The sequence below is a fragment of the Platalea leucorodia genome (genome assembly GCF_965183815.1).
Source record: "Platalea leucorodia genome assembly, chromosome: 1".
NCBI lineage: Eukaryota > Metazoa > Chordata > Aves > Pelecaniformes > Threskiornithidae > Platalea > Platalea leucorodia.
Window position 1 is genome coordinate 82,656,433 of NC_138823.1, and position 22,783 is coordinate 82,679,215.

At 40.3% G+C, this 22,783-nt stretch overlaps 1 protein-coding gene across 1 annotated transcript in view; it reads right to left on the reverse strand.

Moving 5' to 3' along the window:
- Positions 1 to 22,321, reverse strand: part of RETREG1 (reticulophagy regulator 1) — a 69,478-nt gene extending 47,157 nt beyond the window's left edge. The window contains exons 1-3 of the mRNA XM_082309458.1: positions 22,066 to 22,321; positions 5,516 to 5,622; positions 3,738 to 3,768 (exon numbers count right to left, since the gene is read on the reverse strand). Coding sequence (XP_082165584.1) covers positions 3,738 to 3,768; positions 5,516 to 5,622; positions 22,066 to 22,316 — 389 coding nt within the window. The 5' untranslated portion in view covers positions 22,317 to 22,321. The remainder of the gene's footprint in view (positions 1 to 3,737; positions 3,769 to 5,515; positions 5,623 to 22,065) is intronic.
- Between the last annotated feature and the right edge of the window lie 462 nt (positions 22,322 to 22,783).

Genomic DNA, 22,783 nt, shown 5'->3' on the forward strand with positions numbered 1-22,783 from the left:
AGCATACCATTTCACTATTAAAATAATCATAAAGGTGTGCCACCATTTATGAAACAACATAGTGTGATAGCGACTTAATGATACTAATTTTCAAAACCAGAATTATGTAACACAAAGGTAAGGCAGCAAACGAGTCTGTTCAGATCATTTGTTACTTTCTGACTATATCTATTTTGATAAATTGAACAGTGTGTGGCAATGCTGCTGGGCACCAGAAGTGGACATTTATGCAGTTAAACCATTAAAATAGCTCTTGGCACAGTTTTGGCACATGCCATCTAGCACTTTCTCAAACAACCCAAGGTAGTTGCAAAGTTGGCACAGACCAGGAATCCTTTCCAGTCAGCACAGGACCATTCTGTGTGGACCATAAGGCAGTTAAATGCTACGGACACAGTTGTTTTGTGCCTGTTGGCTATGATGCCAGAGAATGGTCATGAACACATTGGATTTATTAGAACAAGCATTGCCTCTCATACAAAGTACCACAGATATTTTTTTTTTTTCTCTGTATGTTACTTAAGAGCGTGTGATTCTCTGCTGGGTAGTGTTTTTTGTAAACAGACAGTAGGGGGATACATTTGACGCAGGTTGCTTGTATTAAGATAACACGAAAACAGTTTTTCATATCCCATTTTGAGTAAAATGAAAAGCAACCATGCACTCAGCCTCAACATCTTATAGCAGTTCTTCCAATTTCAACCCGATCAACAGGCACATTTATATGTTAGCATTCAGAAAAAAAGAAAACACATAAACCCACAAATACCCACCCACAGTGCTAACAAATGTAAAGTCTTTATGTGAACTTACAAACATTCTAAATGAAAGCTAGGGTGCAGCAGCTGAAATTTCATTTATGCTAAATAGCCTCTCTTAAAGCCACCGTAACACCAGAGGACTGTGAAGTGTCTAAAGCAACATCTATTTTTAGGGAAGGTATGCAAGAGCCAGAGAACTGCAAACCAGTAAGGACTCATCTCTGTTCTGTGCAAACTGTCAGGAAATCTAATAAAGGACATGCATGCTGTCCTACGGCACGATTTTGTAAAGGACATCACGTCAAAAGCCTTCTGTGCTCTCAGAGAGTCAGACGGTTTGTAAATGAATGCTGATATCCATAAAAATTCACCTGGATTTCTGAGAAGGCTTTCAACAAGGTCTCTCATCAAATTCTTTTACAGAGACTAAGAAGTCATGGGATATGAAAAGAATTATTCTGGTAAAGATGGAAGCCAACTGCAAGGAATTGTAGAACTTTAACCAAGTATCAAGCAATTTGCTTGTCAAAAGGCAGATGAAATGTGAGAAGATTCACATCGGGGAAAAAAAAAAAAAATCTTACATGGGGGCTTTAAGCTGATCTTTACTACTCAGAAATATAATCTTGAGATGATTATATATCCATGAAAACATCAATTCAGAGCTCAGTAGAGGTCAGAAAAAGCCAATCAAGCATTGGGATTTATTTTGAAAAGAAGAGAGGGCTTTTTTTATGACAATGTATAGTCTTATGCCAATGTATAGTCCAAAGTCTCCCTGAATGCGGAACACTATTTCTAGTTCTGCCCTCGCCCCATGACAAAAAAGATAACAGAAATTGAAGAAAAGTGCAGAAAAGCACAAGGAAGATATCAAAGCTACAGAGAACTTCTATTTTAGGAACAATTAAGTAGTCATGAACTGAACAGGACAGGATAGAGGTTTATAAAGTCACAGCTTGCTGGAGAATATTAATAGAGAGTGATTGCTCACTGTTTCTTCCAATACAAAAAAGGTAGAAAGAGGTTAAGAAACAATTATATAGTAGTAAACAAACACAAGGCTGTGTTCACAAAACACATAGTTCAAGCTGTGGATATATCTGTGCTACAGGATGTTGCAGATATCAGAAGTTTGTAAGAACAAAAGCAATGAGACAAATTCATGGAAGGTCCACCTAGAACAGTTTAGGGATAAAGGGGCGGGGGGGGGGACACACGGGACAGGACATACCACTTCTGGTACCTAGAAGTCCTTTAACTGGAAGCTGCTGGAGGCTAGGAAAGCACAGCAGAAGTTCATTGCAAGCTTGTCCTTCTTTAATACACCGCCCAACACCATGTTTCTCCTGATGGGTCACCTTCAGAGAGCAGATACTGGGCTGCATGGATGTATGAACTGACCTTGTGTGCTTACCATTGCACATTATTTTACACAGAGACATAGAACGCTTGTATTATATTACCCAATAGAATAGCGTACAGGGAGCTCACCAAATTCTCTTTTCTGCTCTCTGTGTTGGGCTTCCCAGAGAACAGCGTTTCAAGTCCAAGATTCTGGACATGTGAAAACCTGAACCCAAGATATTCAAAGTACTATTTATAGTCTTTTCATGAAGATCAACTGTTCTGTTTTGGGGATGTGATGAACTGGGGAATGAGAGAAAAAAATTGTCTCGGACTGCAGAATTATTTTTCATGGAAACAAAGGGCAGTTAAAAACCTATGTTTCCTTCCATTCCACGAGCAATCTGATTTTCTTTGCCCTTCTCCTTTCTCATATAAACAGACAGGTAAATTCAGATGTCGAAAACAAAAAAGATAGTTTTATGTAAATTTCTCTCACAAGTAACAGGATGAAAGAATGAAACACAGTCACGCTATCCATTGTGCCACAGCAACGGCTTCTCAATTAAAATCTTTGAAGCACTGCCAGTCTACACAGATACACTGAGTAGCACTAGCTATGGTAAAAGAACGATTTTATGCTGCTCAGTTCACGAACTAACCTGTCATCAGTTCCACTTCATGTTTGTAAGAAAGCCTGAAGATAGTTCATACCTCTAGAAGTTTAGGAATGACTGCACATCGGAGCTGCTTTCTGTAACTGCCATGATATTGGTATCTATCCCTAGGCAGAAAACAAAAACCTGCATCTTCCCTTTTCAGCTTTGCACTACTGTTTCTTCAGTGTCAGGGTGTAATACAATAGTGTACTAATGGGTATTTGCAATACAGCAGCTGCTTTCAAATGATGTCAGATATACAATAATTCCTGATGCTCTGTTCAGAAGAATAATGCCTTAAATATACAAATTTTTATTCTGAAAATGGATCGTCTGCAAACCATTTAGAGACATTGTTTATACTGCAACCAAATTAAATCAATGATATACTCTACACTAACAACATGACACAAACATTTGCCAGTGGACTGAGTCAGGCCAACAGCAAGTCAACTGACTTCACAATTATTGATTAATTTCTATTTCTATGGATATCAACTAATATTTATTTGAAATTATAATGACCAATTACTTGTGTTGGCTACTACAGAGATAAAGGGAAACCCCAGCAAGCTTACCTACTTCTAGACAGCACTGGTATAATGATCTTCAAAGAAAGTTACCTCCTTAACCAACACAGTATTTTTCCCTAATAACCAACTTCAAAGAAAACACCAATTCCCAGAAAACACAAAGCATGATAATCCCACTGTACGAAAAAGCATTTCTAAAAGTATTTGGATATGTTACTGTATACTTTAATATAACTCAAATCAGAAAAAATACACTTTCTACAGTTATTAAAAATTAAAACTGATGAACAAGCAGTAATAAACTTAGAAAAGATGCTAAGATAAAAATAATTCAGTTCTATTTTAATTAGAGGGAAAATAGACTATTTTTTAAATTTCAGAATAACTATAAAAAAGAAGATATTAAATAACCAATATATTAAAAACAATGTACCTACTTGCCAGTGATGGTCCTCCAAAGCTGCGCACCTGCAATTATGGGAATGTAAGATGAAATACAGTGCACTAAACCGGAAAAAATATTTTTTTTTCTATATTCACAAGAAATGTTTAAATTTGGGACAAAATGACTAAGGACATCTCTGTACCAGTCAAACAGGAAGGGTATATTAACTTAAAGTAACAGTTATTGATTTGTTTTCTGTAAACTTAACATACCAGTTAAAAATGTAAATGGAAAAAATCAGTATCTTATATTGCTACATTTTCACATGGAAGGAGAAGATAACCAACGTAACTCACGCTCTATACCTACAAACTGCCAACTACTTTCATTACATTCTTTATGAATCTGTAATAGTCTTGCCATCTAGTGGTTGGCTGGAAGTGTGAAGTAGCTACACAGAAGCGTTATACTGAGAACTTTTTTCTGCTTTTTAGAGTGGCACTTCATGGATTTCAAGTCACTACCACAAGATTTCTACAGTATTACTTCAAGAACCTGATTGTTCTTGAACTCTGTGTACAACGCCATCAAAGACAACAGTAAAATAAAAAAGTTAATTATAGTAAAATAATCATTCTGTAAGCTGGGAAACACAGGTCTTGCTAGTCTCATCTCTATGATGAATGGTTAAAAATTCACATAGAAACTGCAGTGAAACACAAATGAAGATGGGATGGTATTCTTACACTCTTTGCTTGGTCAATATTGGTACATCCTGGATTTGGTCAATACAAAAATATTAGTGATTACAGCTAAGCGAGCCTTTACATAAATCACGACCTTCCAGTTAGTGAGGTATTCAACATTAGTGGTGATTTATACAACACAGTGCCTAAAATCAAATTCTGCTAAACTTTTTAAGTTGGCCCCTGAGCTTGCAATGCTCAAGCAGGAAACAGAACGGTAATGAAGACTCCGGAGAAGGCAACGACAACGAACCATGTTTCAAAAAAGGCTGCGAATAACTGCCGTAACTTAGCAGGGAACAATAGGCTTTGGCAGTCAATTACGTGGTAGTACATCAAAGAGGAATCCCCTGCTTCTCTGATGCCTATTTCCTGCTTTTGTACTTTGTTCAGGTGATTTTTCAAACACTTTGCATGGGGATTCAACATCAAAGAAAAGGCAAAATAAGACACTTTAAAAAAATCTCCTTGATAATGAAAATTACAGACTGATGACCATCATTTTGCCAAAGAATTTTCAAGATGGTAATGAAGCACAGAACAGGAATTAAAAAAAAAAAAAAAAAAAAAATCCCTTTCAAACTTGGTTGTATTCACGTAAGACTTTATACACGCTGGAAACTAAACACTACATAAAGCAGAAAAGAATACTGCTCACTTTTTATTTCAACTGTGCAAAGACAGGTCATTTCTGAATCTATTTACAAAGCTGACCAGTTGATATTTGGTTTCCCAAACTTTCCAACAATGATGTGATTAGAGTAATGTCAGAAGAAGTAGGACTGTTTAGGAAAACTTTGTATTTTAGAAAATAATGCATTTTCAGACCTAGCAGTTAAGAAACAAGAATGATTGTTCACTGACACCAATTATACTCATGCTAAAACAAATCTAATGCCTTTTCTGTAAAATATAGCAAAACTTCATTGAAGATTATAATAGATCATCATAGATACATTGTTTCTCTCTGAAATTAGCTAATACTTTTACAATAATCATAGTATCAAAGTGGATTTAGTAATGAACTAACATGCTCTGAATTGCAGGTGTTTAAGCAAGGAACTCTATCAGTATACTGCCTTACCTTTTATCCTCGAGAATACCAAATCCTTTATTATCTGAAGAACTAGCACTCCAAGTATTATGAGAGAAGTCAGATGATACACTCTCCAAGGGGTCAGTGCAACAAACCTAGAATGTCAAGAAGAAATGAACGTTGAATACTTTGAAATTATTGGAAGTATACGTAAACTGTTTATTAGTACTGAAAACTGCTATTAGTAATGAAAATAAAGAGAAAAAAAATAGATTGATATTATGTCAGTTGAATTTAGTTTCTCCCCACAAACACTGAGACCTCCAAGCACGGCAGTCTCGTTTAAAGATGCAATCATTAAGCATACAGTGAGTTCGCAGTAGATTTCTGTCCATGCTTTTATCTAAGTGCAGAGGAAGTGTAGAAAACATAATATTTTAATTATTGCATAGGACACATTACTTTCAAATTACTTTTAAGATTAATTATGGTTTTATTAACATAAATTGCCTTGGCACAACATCTTTCCTTCATATACAAAAAAGGTTAGACATTTTACTGTGTTCCCTATAGGACCTATGTTCACACAAGATTTTTATACAAACAATTCTTTCAAATGCAAAGATGAGGTAAAACTGTATCATTCATGGTATAATACTCAAACTTGTCTTCATAATGAGCTTTTGTAAATTTTTTCATTACATAAAAATTTTAGAACCTGTCTAGTCAAGTCAAACAGACCTAGACTCAGAATGTTATGATTTATAATCTCATGCACTGCTGACTTTGCTATCCAGGTGTGTTTGGATATTAGCTCTTCTGTCTGTTTTACTGTCAAATATCTTAACTCACAAAAAAGTATCCGAAGCGTAAAAGAACTAAAATTCCATTAGATTAGATAAAAAAAAGCTGAAGTATTTTAATAGCTTGTTTCAAGCACATAAAGTCAGACATCTGAATACAATAATGAGCACATTAGTATCTTTTTCAAGGTAAAAGCAAAACCAATTAACTTAAAACAAAACAAAAAAAAAAACAGTTGAGGCTAGCCAAAACCAATAAGAAGCCACTGTCCAAGGCAGTGGATCAAATGAGAATACCAACAGAAACAAAATCATACAAAGCTGGAAGGTTTCCAAGAAACCTCTTGGATTTGAAAACACAGCAATTGGCCACCCAACCAGTTGCTGCTGCAAAGGTTTTTTGCAAGAAAGAGGGGGAAGGGAAGTGAAAAGGAGTAGAAAGCATGGCCACTGGAGGAAGCCAAGAGACACCCTTTGAGCACATTTGGATTTTTAAAAAGAAAATCGACTTCTAGGTGTTTCTAATAACCTCAGGGCACACTGCAGTTTTGGAAAACTGCTCCAGTATTCCTCGCAATTCTCAAAAAACAGGATTGCATCAAAGAAGATTTCCGTGCCTCTGATTTTCACATTTAACACAAACTCATAATGCCCAATCACCCTGAGCAGACCGAGCTATGATTTCCAATACGAACAGATAAGCTCACTCTGAAAGTTTTCTCTGAATATGAAGGGTTTCTACATCTGTGCAGTTTGAATTATAAGACTACTCTACCAAAAAAAAAAAAAAGTACGCAATCAGTACCTCTGTGTAACCTCAGCCAACTCAAGAAAAGCAACAGAGATGTTTAGAGGAAAATGATTACAAGGTATGCAATTTCAAAGCTGCCCAAGTATAGCTCATTAAATCAAAACTCCCAACAGCTTTGCATCCTGTTGTCCCACTATGTTTCTTGGTGATAATCTTCACTGTTAAACATCCTTGACTCTGTTTAAGGATCAAGTTTAACTGCACTGAAGACTTTTTTTAACCTACTTACTTAACTTATAGATAATGGAGGAGAGGAGGAGATGTGACACTGTAGAGAAAAATCTAATGAAGAATTTTTCATACAACTTCTAGGCATCAGAAGTTTGTTAACAACTGCAGACCTTTAAGTTACATGGGCTTAATAACATGCCTATTCTGTAGGTTCTTCATGGTGCTTGTGCATTAATATTTTATAGAATCAAACAGTATGCCCTGACTTAGCAATTGCCACTGGCCTGTCCTCGATGGTTTAAAGAAATACATCAATACTGCAATTTATGTATGCATGTGTGAATGTGTGTGCATAAATACACACACATTTTACTAGCTGTTAAAGATGTTTACTAAGAAGGTTTAGCCTGTCTTTCAAAGAATATACAGAACATGTTTGACCTACTTTATGCCCACAACTAAACCATACTCCCTAGTTTCACTGCAATTACAGCTGTCACCTGCTGTTAAAAACAACTGCACTAATGCGGACGAGGATTAGCAAGCAAGGATTAACAAGGTAGCATCCTCTCTGGAAGACGTTTCCAAGTCATGTCATTCTACCTTTGCAATACTGCAGTCTTTCTGCTCCATAGCTTCTGGGGAAAAAAACTGTAATCTAGTTGGAGCAGCTAATGCAGTAGCCAAAGAAGGGCTCTTCACTTATTTGGAGAGCTTTGAATTGTTTTTACTGGACTTCCCATGCCTTAACATTGTTAGCTGTCACAATCCTTCCTTCCCTGCTTCAGTTCTGTTTATTTACCCCGTGCTGTTTGCAAGAAAGACCATCTCTTATGAATTCATTCACAGCCAGTGTGTGTCAGCCCTCAGGTGCTCCAGCAATACAGATTAGCAAAACTGTTTGCAAGCCATGTCAGACAGACCTATGTCCTTGAAGCTCTTACTGGTTAAAAGCTGATAAGGCTCCCTTGTAGGGTTTTTTTTGCATATGTCTACCGTAAACTTAGCAAAAAATGCTTGGATCTGAAAACTACTTATTATGCTAACAGTGTCAGGATTCAAAATTCTTACAGGAATTATCAACGTGATGCATAGCAACGAGATTAACGAAAAGTTTCAGTGGTATTTTTGCTTATTGTTAGGAGTTAGGGCTTTTTTCCCCCCCTCCTTTTTGAAGGAGAAGAACAGAGTTTACTGAAGTATTTCTAACACACATGCGTATCTGACAAAACTGAAAGGCTCCAGAATGACATCATCATATACTACACAAAAATGTTTCTGGTTAGTAGAAGACTCAATAGCTATACTTATTCAACGAACTTTTATGCTCCCTTTTTAAGCAATAAACAAAACAGCCTGAATTTCAAATTGTTTCATTTCTTCCACAAGTGGTGTGGAAGTAACAACCATTACTAGAGACATAAACAAGATTTGTCCCCTCATGAAATTCTGCAGTATTTTGAGACATATGGATTTTTTTTTTTTCAGAAAGCAAAGGTTAAAACAAGGTATAGAATTATGCATTTTACGTAGTGACTTCAGCAGTTAACAGGGCAGCTTGCATGACAAGAAGGCTAGAGTCTCCACTGTAGATGGTGTGGGACTGCACAGAAATGGTCATGTGCTGCACAGGGCTCAGTCCCCAGCGCTGGCTGAAGCAGGTATCCCTGGCACATGGGAGGCCTCCACTCAGACACAGCTCCAGAGGTAGGATACAGCCACCTGGTTTCCAGGCATGCAAGAAATGCCTTGAGCCTCTCCCCTGGGCTGATGGTAGCAGTGGCCTCACCTGTGAAAGATGTGCTCTGGTTGACCTATAGAGCAGTCAAGTTGAAGAGCTACTGGAGGCAGTAAGCAGGTGGCAGACCGCTATCGAGTATGATCTCCAAAATTTGACTGGGTAAGCAGCTGAGCAACTTGATCTGATGGCACCTACTTTGAGGAGGAGTTCAGACTAGCTGACCTCCTGTGGTCCTTCCGACCGACATTCTTCTACGTAGGAAGAATGTAGGCTTGAGGGAGCCAAGCCTGCTACCGAATTCCACTATCGGAGACTGAGAAACCATGATTACAAAAAGAAATAGGAGAGAGATCAACTATTGACTGTTAGGATAATAAAGCAGTGGTTGCCCACAGAGGTTGTGGAATTTCCATCCTTGAAGGCTGTCAAGACAAAACCCTGAGCAACCTGTCCTGAATTAAGTACTGATCTTTTCTGAGCTGGAGGTTGCACTAGAGACCTCCCAAGGCCCCTACCAACCTGAGCTATATTTTCATTCTATGACTATTTTAGTCACAGAGTCAAAAGTTTTAGTCATAGAGTCAAAAGTGGCTGGCAAATCCTTTTCTGTAAGATGCTGAACTTAGACCTTTTAAGGCATATTTCTTGCCTGGTTGCTATTTCTTGGCCTGGTTGCACTGCAGCTGGACTGAAATGATTCTAAACAGCAAAATTATGAGTCAAAACTTGACTATTTCCACAATTAAAAGTCAAAATTCTTCAACTGACTAATGGTAAACTCTTTCTATTGCAATTTTAAAATAATACATATATACAATACTACATACAAGTGTGAGATTTACTGAAGAGTATACCATTCTGAAACTCTACTGAGAGCTACCCTACCTGCTCTTCAGCATTTCAGTTGCCTTCATTTCTTCCTACCTACACACAGAGTACAAAATCATTTTCTTAAATCCCATAATGCAATTTCTCTTAGCAAGTCATGCTTCATTATTTTTAGTGCTACACAAATAAATATGCATTGCGATTAATCTCTATTGCCTATTCAGAAGTTGCTAAATTAAAATGTAACCTTTTCAGTATTTTGGCACCTTCCATATTTTGCGAAAATGTTATGTTTAAGTTCAAGAATCGTGCTCTGACTAAAAATACAAAAACAATATCCTTTTGACAAGCTTCTCATAGCCATGAAGGTCAAATGGAAAGAAAAGATGGGACAACAAATGCAGCTGAAATCCCATTGGCAAAAGAAAGACTGTACAATAGTAGAAGAGCAACACATTAAAACTAGTGATTAGGCCTAATCTGGTTAGAGAGCTCCTTTACTTATTCCTGGAGGTGATAGTAACTAATATCTCATCATCTAAAGATAGAAAAGGACCCTAAGATACCTTGTCCTTCTTGTCTTTTCTCCAAGTCTTTACAGTATGGGATCGTCATATGTCAGTACTGGGAAGATAAGTTAACTAACACAACAGATCATCCATTGGATCTGTTATATCAAGAAGTAGCCACCTCCCAGTGCAGAGCTCCTGGGACAATTAACTGCACAAACCTGATCATACAGAGTCATTCAAGTGGCACAAGCCAGCTAAGAAATTTCAGAGGCAAACATTGTCACACAGTACTGCAGTCTGTAAACATAATGAACTTGTACAGGGCATGGCAAAAGCTATTTTTAATTGTACTTGTGAGATACAGGGAAGGCACGAACCTACTAAATTGCTTTAGAAGTTAAATATATCAATTTGATGATACAAGCCTCATTTCAGCTGTGAAGGTATATTTTTTACAACATATTCTGGAATTATGAATGACTTGCACTTTGCAAACACAAACCGTAAGAAAATATTTCATCAAGAATTAAATAATTTAGATTATCATCAGCCAGAGCTAGTTATTTCTGGCAAGCCTTAGTAGGTACACTTTTAATAACCATCTATCCTTAGATGAATTCCAGAAATAACCACACAAATACATAAAAGCTGTGAATAACAGACATGAACATGGAGCTTTGCTTCACCATCAGCTATTACGACCCATTTATTGGCTACATGAGTGATTCGCGGACTTTAGTTCTGTGCTCAACAAACACGTATTCACATCTTAAAAACAGAGCCCAAACTCTTCGGAGTATTTTGTGGTGTTTTAAATAGCACAGGTTGGTATATACTTGTTTCCTCATTGAACGCAAAGGTAAAAATCCACTAAACACCTTCCAGCCATAGCTTTCCATAGAACCAGTCTTGTTCTGTAAGACACTGCTATGATGCACCACCAAACAAAAGTGAGAACCGTCCACAGCTCCCAGTGAGGTACCTGTATGCAAGTGTGGGCTATGACATAAACCAGCTAGAGAATGGCTCTCACCTGTACAGATCAAATATTTCTAGGCCATTTTGAGAATGCTCAACTGCCGACAAGGGATATTCTGCTTTTTTTATCTGCTAATTTTAAAGGTATGTCTACTCCTGCTCTTACAGAGAACTGTCCAACGCTGTTTCAGACAGCTGTCTACAGCGATGGCATGTAGGTAAGGAAAAAATGCAGTCGTAACTGTTTCCCGGTGGTAACTGTTTCCTGCTCGAAGCTGAATGGAGACCATTCTTCCGTGCTTGCTGCTGGAGTGATCAGCACCAGTCTGGTCGCAACAAATTCTGATGCCTATCTCAAGCAAGAGGTCTGGGGAAGGGGAGGAGGGTTAGTTTTCTTCTAAATACAGCACGAAATGCACTTCCTGAAGAACACTGCTGAAATACGCTGCAAAGGCAGTACCAGAAAGCTTGTGCTCTTACTGATCACTTGCTCAATCATTTTGTTTGCCCTCTTGTGAATCAAGAAGCAATAATATATATTAAATTCAACTATATTTTATTTAAAGGTAGTTTAACACTTTGACTCTCCTAATTGAAAAAAACATCCCAATCATCTACTAAACAAGTGAATTTACAACTTCTATGTGAATTGCTCTTAGATGTAACTGATTTTCATATTAAGCTTCTGTAAATATCAAAATGCAATATCTATAAATATTAAAATCCAAATGCTCAAGTATTCAACACATTTCAAATCCCAAACTCAATAATCCAGTATTTTTCCTGTTGTTCCTTTAGTACATCTTGGTGTGAGCCGAAGTATTTAGATACTTGTTCAAGAATTACAGTGCAAAAATCCTTTCCCCATCCCTGCACAAAAAGTGTAAATACTCACTTAAGACAGAACAAGTTATGCATGCTTTTTTGGTAGAATCTACTTATAGAATAGAATTTCGTAGAATCTTATTATATTTATAAGGTATTTAACTGTCAATCTGCATGTCTGAAAGATACACAAAAACTGTGGTATAGCAGATTCCCTGTTGCAGAGAGGGAAACATATTACATGTAACAAAATACATTTGCATATATGCTGTCAAAAATTTTAGAATGAACAAAGACTTTATAAATTCTGTCTAACAAACCTCTTCACCCCTACAAAAGCATAATTTGTTGAATAAAATAATTTCAAAACCCATTTACTCTACATCTTATGTTAAACCAGATTTAAAATAGGCACACCACCACTCTGGGGGCCTGGCAGCTTGAACTCAAATAGCTGTATATCTGTTTAGCTAAAAACATGTGAAATACTATAACAGAATGCTTCTTAATATATATACATTAAAAAATGTGTAAAATTACTTTTAATTTAGTGGAGAAAAGTCTAAGTTTCTGTACAGACATAAATCAGGAAGAAACCTTTTTCACTTAAAGTTTTTTCTAAGGAAGAATGCCATCCAAGAACTTAGATATCTAAGATTTTTAATAAAATATTTCAACGAGAACAGAATGAAGAACTAGAAAGCAGTTGATTCATGACTTATGTGCCAACCAGCAATGAGTTTTCCATTGGATAGTGCCCAGAAGACTAAAAATTCTATCACTAAGTACATAAAAATAAAATAAAATAAATAAAAAAAAAAAAAACAGAAAAGGCATGATTATTATTCCAAAACTTGCAGCATTTTCTTTAATTCTTTCTTTGTTAAGACAAAGACAATTCAGTCATCAACCTTTTATTCAAGAGGCTTATTTGTCAGGTTTTATTCAAAAGATTAGGATCGTATTTGTTCAGCCAGAAAGCACAGATCAAATCAAACCTGGACAGCTGTTTTTTAGAAAACCTTCTAGAACTTATTAGGAATAAAGATTTTGGAATAATAAATAAATCTCTTGTCATAAGAGACAGACTCCCACAAACTTAAATTACTGTTACTTTGACAGCCACCTGTAGAAGTGGTAGTTCTCTCGGAGGTCTGTGCACAGGTTGCAGGGCAAAAGGCAAAGACTGCTGGACAATTCTAATTAAAGTTAGTAACACATAGGATAGGAATTCAAATTGCATATTCTCTCTACCCCAGCTACAAGCAATGACATTTTAAACTTATAAATAAGTCTAAATAAAAATGAAAATAGTACAATTGTCTAAGCAAAAATATAAGAAAAATCTTTAAAATGTTTGCATTTAATAATCGAAGAGAAATTTCTTTAAAAGCTGGCAAATGTGGAAGTATATTGGTGGTCTGGGAAATAGAATCAAGTCAGTACTAAAACGTCACATTGCAAAATTATCTCACACTGTTTGCAAGGAAACCTCTTGGGGAATGCAGTAGTTAGAATCATGTTTCAACATGCGTGGCTTGTGGATCAGATTTACTGTAACCTATTGCATTCAGATAGGCATATAAAATAAAAAATTGAGAAGGAGGAAGTTTAAATGACCTAAACGCCATACCTTCTGCGCCTACCATGACATCAAATGCTACTGTTACATCAGTGACAACAGGGGATGGTATTTCCATGGAAGTTAAAATTATTTTGAATCAAACACATAACATCAAATAACCTGGCTTCCTTTATTTTTGCAGAAACATGCCCAGATGACCTTAATTAACCTGTACTCTGGCAAATTACAGAAGAAATCTTAATCCCATTTTCTCATACAGTAGCAGCAGTTTGATGTCAAACAATCCACCTCTACCACGCTGCCCTAAATCTCCTTTTCTTTAATGCTCTCGTTAGTCCTGTAACATCTACGATGGAGCATAGCATATCCCCCTAAAACTTCCATTGTTCTCAAAATGCTACTTACTATTTGAAAGGTCTCATTATTTTGAGTTAATACATGAAGAAACTATCGTTTCTGTCTTAAGACAACTTCTTTGGACACAGAATTTGTAAGTTCTAGCAAGACAGAATAAACCCAAGCCATGCTGCAATGCATCTATTCTCCTTTGTTCGGGATTTCCATCTTCTGCAAAGTCCTCATCCTGGATTTGGTCCTAAATTGTTCACTAATGCTCGCTTTCCCTCAGTTTCTCAATTACCCCATTTGCTTTCTTTCCTGATTGATCCTGTTTTCATCTTACTGGTTGAAAAATGCTGTAAACTGTCCAGGTTTTTATGTAACACTGTCTGGCTCTTAAACAATGTCAATTTTCATTCCTGTAAACCAATCTCAGCCAAAACTATGCAAACTGTCACTAAAAAGCTGTTGAGATAATGACTTTAAATTTTTTTGCTAACTAAATTAAATTAATTTAACTTTCTATTCCACTTTTCTACCTCCAAAGCCTTCAAAAGTTTTAGTAATTTGTATTGGAAAAGTGAACATCAGTTTAAAACTGCCTGAGTGAAAACAAGTAGACCCTAAAATTATATCACAACTTGTGTGGCCATCAGAATTTTAGCTTTACTTGAGAAAGCGTATCTTGGAATATCACCTTCTAGGGGGAAAAAAAAAAAAAACAATCAAAAAACCCCCAAAAAAACAAAACAAACCACAAACATTTTTTTTAAGCTTGCAGAACAAACTGCAAATTACTGTACTGTAGCTGGGTATAATAAAATAATGACAATACCAATAAATTACAAAAAGCTTGGTAAAAGGAATCAAATTAAGTAAATTAAGACTGTCAGACTAGAAGGAAAAAAAACTAGCACCCATGTAAAAAAAAACATTCATGTGGATACACAGTGAATTTCAAAACTGCCTATGCCAGGATTTTTTTCTTCTCTTTTCTGATAATGAATGTATAATGATTACAAAAGAAATATATCAATACATAACCTATTCTACAACCTTTATTTAAGGGATAAGAGATAGAAACTCTTATTAGGGTTTGAGGCAGGATTACAATTTATATTAAACTCTTCACTTGTGTGTTATCCTGATACTTTGGATTTTGGGAAAGTAATCCCAAAACAACTAAAAAGGTAGCTCTAAGATTACCTATATAACAAAGATAGCTGAAGACTGAAATTTCCCACATTCAAAACCACATTTAGCATCTGACTGCTATAAGAAGGAAAACATTTTGTCACAGAAACATATAGATGTGTTCTCCTGACTTGAGAGATATTACAAATTTAACATAGTGATCTGAAGGCCAACATGCTACCAACTGGCCTCAAAATGTCAATACCCCTTCTTACTCCAACTCACTTAATTTTCATGCATTTTTCTTTATGTTTTGATTTCAGAGATTTCTTTTATTCCAATTCTCACTTAATTTAGTTTGGCAATCTCCTTCCTGTCCACCGCCACTGATGAATTTCCCACACATATTCTAAATGAAAGCAAGTATTTTGAAGCAAATATTTTCTTCCTCAGGATTTAAATTTGGGCAGAATTAATTCTTCCTGTATTAGTTTTGCTCGGTATACTCTCAGATTCGAGTGTGGTTTTGGGAAAGCTTAAGTCGGGGGGGTGGTGTGGTGGAAAGGATTCTGAAACAGCTGAATTACTGTGTAAGCTGAATTAAAGCAGTAGGGAATAAAATAATCATATATTGCAATTTGCGATTTCAGTAACTGGACTCATCAAAAATCCAGAGTTGTTTAAGTAAAATTAAAAACTGAATTTACATAGCCAATACAATCTATAGAGAGTCTCTGTGAATTTCTTACCGATGACATCTGGTGGCATGCTGGTAATGAGGAGTGGTTTGGATGGAAAAAAGCCACATGGTCCTTGTACAAGGACTGAGTCATCCTTAAAGAAGGGACCACACAAACTGCTGTGGGAAAACAACCACCAACCTCACAACGCCCAGGCAGTACTGCTACACGGACTGAAAAACACTAGTGACTACCACACAAGCCTTCTAGGAAGAACATCACTAGCTTCAGAAGAGCACCTAATACAGACAAGACCAAGAAGAAAGTAACATTTTGTAAGCATTGGACTTCCTAAGGTTCAGAATGCCAAGTTCACTAAGATGTCCTGTTTGACAGAGCAGCTCCCTGAGGACTCCATTTCCAGTGGTACCCACGGTCAATGTTGATAGTAGGCAGAACATCTACAGTTCCCTTTCTCAAACACTCGAAATGGAACATAATGACAGAGCCATACCAAACGTACATAGAGTTAGAAACAGCTATCTAAATGTGCCTGCTGCATCTTTAATAGGGCTGTTTCTTTCTCGTAACAAAGAACTGTATTGGGTTTGCATGGCAAGGTTCTGGTAGCAGGGGAGGGCTACAGAGGTGTCTTCTGTGAGAAGCTGCTAGAAGCTTCCCCTGTGTCCGACAGAGCCAATGCCAGCCAGCTCCAAGATGGACCCACCGCTGGCCAAGGCTGAGCCCATCAGCGACGGTGGTAGCGCCTCTGGGATAACATAGTTAAGAAGGGGAGAAAAAAACCCCATGTGCAACTGCAGCCGGAGAGAGGAGTGAGAATATGTGAGAGGAACAGCCCTGCAGACACCAAGGTCAGTGAAAAAGGAGGGGGAGGAGGTGCTCCAGGCACCAGAGCAGAGATTCCCCTGCAGCCCCTGGTGAAGACCATGGTGAGGCAGGCTGTCCCCCTGCAGCCCATGGAGGTTAACGGTGGAGCAGATCTCCTCCTGCAGCCTGTGGAGGACCCCAAGCCAGAGCAGGTGGATGTCTAAAGGAGGCTGTGACCCCGTGGGAAACCTGTGCTGGAGCAGGCTCCTGGCAGGACCTGTGGTCCCATGGGGAAAGGACCCCAGGCTGGAGCAGGTTTGCTGGCAGGGCTTGTGACCCTGGGGGGGGACCCAGGCTGGAGCAGTCTGTTCCTGAAGGACTGCACCGCATGGAAGGGACCCACACTGGAGCAGTTTGTGAAGAACTGCAGCCTGTGGGAAGGACCCACGCTGGAGAAGTTTGTGGAGGCCTGTCTCCCGTGGGAGGGACCCCACGCTGGAGCAGGGGAAGAGTGTGAGGAGTCCTCCCCCTGAGGAGGAAGGAGCGGCAGAGACAACGTGTGCTGAACTGACCGCAACCCCCATTCTGGAGGTAGAGAAACGGGACCGAAGTTAAGCCTGGGAAGAAGGGAGGGGTGGGGGGGAAGGTGTTTTAAGATTTAGTTTTTATTTTCTCATTACCCTACTCTGATTTTGATCAGTAATAAATTAAACTAATTTTCCCCAAGTTGAGTCTGTTTTGCCCACAACAATAAGTGGTGAATGATCTCTCCCTGTCCTTATCTCGACCCACGAGCCTTTTATTGTATTTCCCCTCTCCCCTGTCCAGCTGGGGAGGGGGAGTGACAGAGCGGCTTTGGTGGGCACCTGGCATCCAGCCAGGGTCAATCCACAAGAATAAAAACCCAGATGCAGGCACACACTGCACATGCACGCTACTCTAAATGCACAGAAACCTTGCTTTATAGGGAAGCTATCCATCAAGATGTAGTAGTGACGCCATTTACAGTTTGTGTGCAAACACCTGAAAGAAATGCTTAGCCTAGTACTATTTTCTTACATCAAAAGAATAAATTAATGAAAAGTACTTTGAGATCTCTCCACGGTAAGCATTATTATTGCCAAGCAGAGATTTCAAGTAAGAAACACTTCAATAACAAACCTTAAAGTGAATTGGATACTTAAAAACAAAACAAACACTTCAATAACAAATCTTAAAGCAAACCGGATACTTTAAACAAAACACGTCAAACCTCTCAACTCTGAATGTGTTTTTGTTGCTAACTTTTAAACAGCAATGAGATTTTATACCTAGAATAACCTTCCTATCACAGTCTTTACCGGATGCAATGCACGTGGCCAGTTCAGATATAAGAAATATTATTTCCTCTCTTGATTAGTTAAGTCTGCCATACAAAAAAAAAAAAAGTTCAATAGGTCTGAGACAAAATGAAACAAACAAGCAAAAAAATCTGAGTATGGATGGTGACAGAAGACACTGTTTTTAATGGTAAATTTGGCCAGCATACCTGTCTAAATCAAGGAATGAGGCTTGTCTTTTACACAACTTGTCAGTTAATTTGTTCATCCAGTACGTTAACATCATATAATGTTGTTAACAACAGACCTGCAGTAACATACAAATTTGTGTATCAGAAAGCATATAAAAGTCCTCAAAGAAAAATTTGGATTTGGGCTAGCAATGAGAACAGCAAACAGGGTAACGCTATAAATTTGTTCCACAAGGCAACAGAAACCGAGAAAAGATCTATTACATCTTTGTCTTTCTACTGCCTCTCTTCCCAAGAAACCCTACAGAAATCAGTCATTTGGGCAACTGGTGAATAGATGCAACTGGTGCATCCAAGGATGACCTTGCAGACATTAATGTATTATGTTTGAAACATATATCTGCAAATATAAAACATGTATTTGAAACAAATATATCAAGAGACATAACAGCACAGAATTACTAAAAATAAACTTGTCCCCCTAACCTCATAGAAATATTTAAGATGAAAAACTGGGAGAACAAAAATGAAAAGCTACCACTGTGCCCCCTACCCCATGCACACACACACAAAGTAGTAATTAGGCTAGAATACTAGCTTAAAATCTAGGATTGACTGTTAATATTTGTCGAAGATTAAACCTAAGATTGGAAGTTATCAGTCAGCAGGCTAACACTGAGAATACCTGGATGAAACTTCTGGCACCAGCAGAGTTTCTCTGCTCTTGGGCAAATCACTCACTTTTTCAGTACTATGTGTGTAAAATAGGAAAAAAAATACCTTATTTTCCTCATGTGGTATTTTGACTTTAGTTTGTAAACTATCTGCAGCGGAAAAGTGGAATCCATATCACATTTCAGATGATTAGGTGCTAAATAATATATATTTAACCCTCATTCATTTTAAAGATTTTCAAGTGGGGTAATTTGGGGCGCAGGGCTTAAAGCTATTCATGGTGAATAAATAATGGAAGTGATAAGTGACAAATGCTTTTTCAATAACCAGATTTCTTTTTACTTTAACTGCCAACTTCGTTTCATTCATTTTTGAGAAAATTTTATGAAATGTTAGTTCACTAAATATGCCAGTATATATCGGGTCAGCTTTTGCAGGGTCTGAACTTTAGTGCAGCCTTTATGTTAGAAAACCAAGGAAACTGAAAAATGGCAGAGTACTGCCTAGTCTAAGAAGGTCCTGAAGTCATGATCAATAACTAGTTGCTTTAAGCCTTGTTAAAGAGTCCATGATGATTTGATAGGGATAGTAAAAAAATGAAGGAAAACAGAATGAAATTAAATTAGTACATTTCTTGTACCTACCATTATTTCAGTAGTAAACATCGAAAATGCATTTATATACAGTACCACAGTTAAAAGAATTTTAGCAGGAAAGAGATTACATTCAAATAATTAAAAAAAAAAAAAAAAAAAGGATTTTGCGACAGGACATCAGAGAAATAGTTGACCCTCCGCAGCTCCTACTGCAACAGTTTACACATGAAGTGTTTTGAATGGCATACATACAAGAACTAAACTAACTGTGAAGGAACACATAGTCCCACAAATTAAAGGGATGGGAGGAAGGAACTATCACTACTTTTCCAACATTTGGAAAACTGTAAAATTAAACTTCCCCTCCCCTTCCTCCCTCTACCAACGCTATTGCTGATACAATGAGAGAAGTCTCCCACCCAGCAATACAGACGTCTCAACTTTGAGAAGTACTGGGATTAGAGGCCCTACACACTGGGAGTGCAACTACCTCTGCATGGGGATAGGGATACTTGCAGGCACACGGCGAAGAAAGATGAGGCACGTGAAGTGGTAACTAGGAAATGTTTCTTCAACCTAGGCTCCGGCCGGCACAAAGCCCTGTTAGGAGAGACTTCACAGGCAGCAGGGCCGAACTCTCCTTCCCAGTCCTGAATCAGTGGCGGCTGCCTGAGTCAGCACAAACCAGGCTGACCAGTTGGATCTTAAACGAGTGAAGGAGAAGCAGCAAACACTGCTGCAAACACTCACGATGCCAACACCAAAGCAGTGAAATGTGAAACTGGATTTAAAAAATTGTTTCATTTTCAAAGTGTCAGATTTCACAGGTTTGCTAACGAGACCTTTCCTGATGTTCTTCAGTCTCAAACCACAGAAGTTTACTGGCCGTCACACCTGCTCCTCCGTATTTCCTAGTTGGTCTCCACCTCTCAAATCTCCCTGGCACTGGGATAGCGAGCTTCCTGCTGAGGTACAACAATACCACCAAAATAAAAGCAATCCTTGCCCTGACTTTTGCCATTCTGTCTCATCTTGACAGCAAGAAAGTAGAGTGAACTATAAATTCTGATAAAAGAACTTCAAATACCGGTCACATAACAAGTTGCCAGTAAGACTACCAAAGGCGATTTTTACATAACGCATGCACTATATACCTTGCTTATGATCAAAGTTGGACAAAAGAATAGCAAACAGGTTGCCCAGCAGCTACTATTCCTTGAGACACAGAAATGTATTCTGTCAGATGCTGCCCTTGAAAATTTTATCAGAGCCATGCCACAAAGAAACATGAAGCATTATGACCGTTCCAAATCACTGAAAGAACAGATGATCTCTGAAGTATGCAGAGAATGAGAGCAAAACCATGTAACTTTCTCAATGAAAGGATTTACCAAGGCTACCTAAGAGCAAGAGGGATAATAAAAGTCAACCTAAATTAGACATCATGCACACTGCTCCTGGGATTAAAGAGGATAAAATGATTTTGTAAGTATTTGCACAGAGATTTTCTTGTGCAATGCAAAGCTTCAGGAAGTTCTCTTTCCGTGACTTGGGTCTCACATTTAAACACCACACTGTTAGGGTTATAGAGAACTAAGTGGAGCTTGCAATTAATTCACCTCTTTGCTTGATTGCCTCTCATTCGCTGAGGAGAAAAGGAGGCAGTTCTAGCCACAGGAGGGGGAACACAATTCAGCCCGAGAGTCTCAACAGTATTCTTAGACAGAACCCTAACGCATAAATGGCTCTACGTGAGCAAGCAGGCATACAGCAGCATTTCAGATCAGAAACTGAAAAATGTAGGCATCACCAAAATCCAAGATCAGGGAAAAGTCCTGAGTAAGTTTCACATAGAAAGACAAGTTTTTCCTACAGAAATAAGCAGAAGAGTTGTTACAAACACAACAACGAACACGTCCCTATGTTAATTTCTGGCTTTTATTCAACAGAACCATACCCGACTAGAAAAACCTTAGCCAAACTGGTGCACTGCAGTAACATTCCCGCCGTCCCCGCTCCACAAAGCCTCCGCTAACTAGGCCGCCGATTTGGAAGAGCAGCACGCACCCCCAACGTGAACTCGGCAGCAACGGACCCCGGCAGCAGCGCGGCGCCGAGGGGGGGCTGGAGGCCCGCTTTCACGAGGTTCCCGAACTCGGCAGGGCGAGGCAGGCCCGCGGCGCAGCCCCACGGCAAGAAACGCAACTCCCCAGCGGGGCGCGCCGCGGCCGCTCGGGTCAGCTCCCACCCGGGGCTGCTCGCCGCTGAGGGCAACAGCGGGGAAGGGGAGGCAGAGAGCGGCCACGGAGGCTGGAAGAACCCGACGAAGCAACGCAGGGGCCATCCCCTGCCCCAGGGCGGCCGCCGGGGGCAGGGCCGGCGATGGCGCAGGTGACGAGGAGAGCGGGACCTTCCCCGGGGGCGAGCAGGTCAGCTCCCCTCGGGGCCGGGGGCCGGGATGGGGGCGCAGGGCAGACGCTCCTCCCGGGGGTGCGGGGAGGAGGCGCCCGTGGCCGGGCAGGGGCTTTCCTCTCCCGGCCCCGGCCCCGGCCCCGGCCCCGGCCCCGGCCCGGCTCGCTCACCAGAAGAGCAGGTTGGCGCAGACGAAGCCGCCCAGGCTGTGGAGGGGCCGCTCCCAGCTCAGCGCCGCCGCGATGCAGCAGCCCACCGCCAGACCCGTCTCCCCCAGCAGCGCCGCGGCCGCCCCGGCCCCGCCTGACACCTCCGCCGGCTCCGCATCCCCGGCCGCCGCCGCGCCCCGCTCCTCGAGGGCCTCCGGCCGCTCCCCGCCCGCCTCCGGCTCGGGGGGCTGCGCGGGCGCCGCGCTGGCCATGGCTGGGTGGCGGCCGCCGAGCTGCCGCTGGGGCGGGCGGGGCCGGGCCGGGCCGGGCCGGGCCGGGGCGGGCGGCGGGGGGCGGGGCCGGGGCGGGGCCCGCGCCCCACCCACCCACCCACCGGCGCCGGTGACGTCACCGCAAGCCGCGCAGCAGAGACGGGGGGGAGGGAGGGGGGAACCGCCCTCCGGGCAGGTGTCACGAGGGGTTGCGCGTGCGCGTGACAGGTGCTGGGGGCGGGGCGAAGGGCGGTTGGTGGCGGTGGCGGTTGGTGGCGGTGGCGGTTGGTGGCGCGCGCGGCCGCCTGCCCGGCGCCCGGCCGTTAGGGCCCGGCCGCGGCTGCCGGGCGGGAGTGGCGGCTGCCTCCGCCGCCTCGCAACTGGTGCCCGGCTGTCCCCGTTGCTGTCCCGCCAGTGCGGGCAGCGGGTGCTCCGAGCTGCCCCTGCCCTCGGGTGCGTGGGGCGCT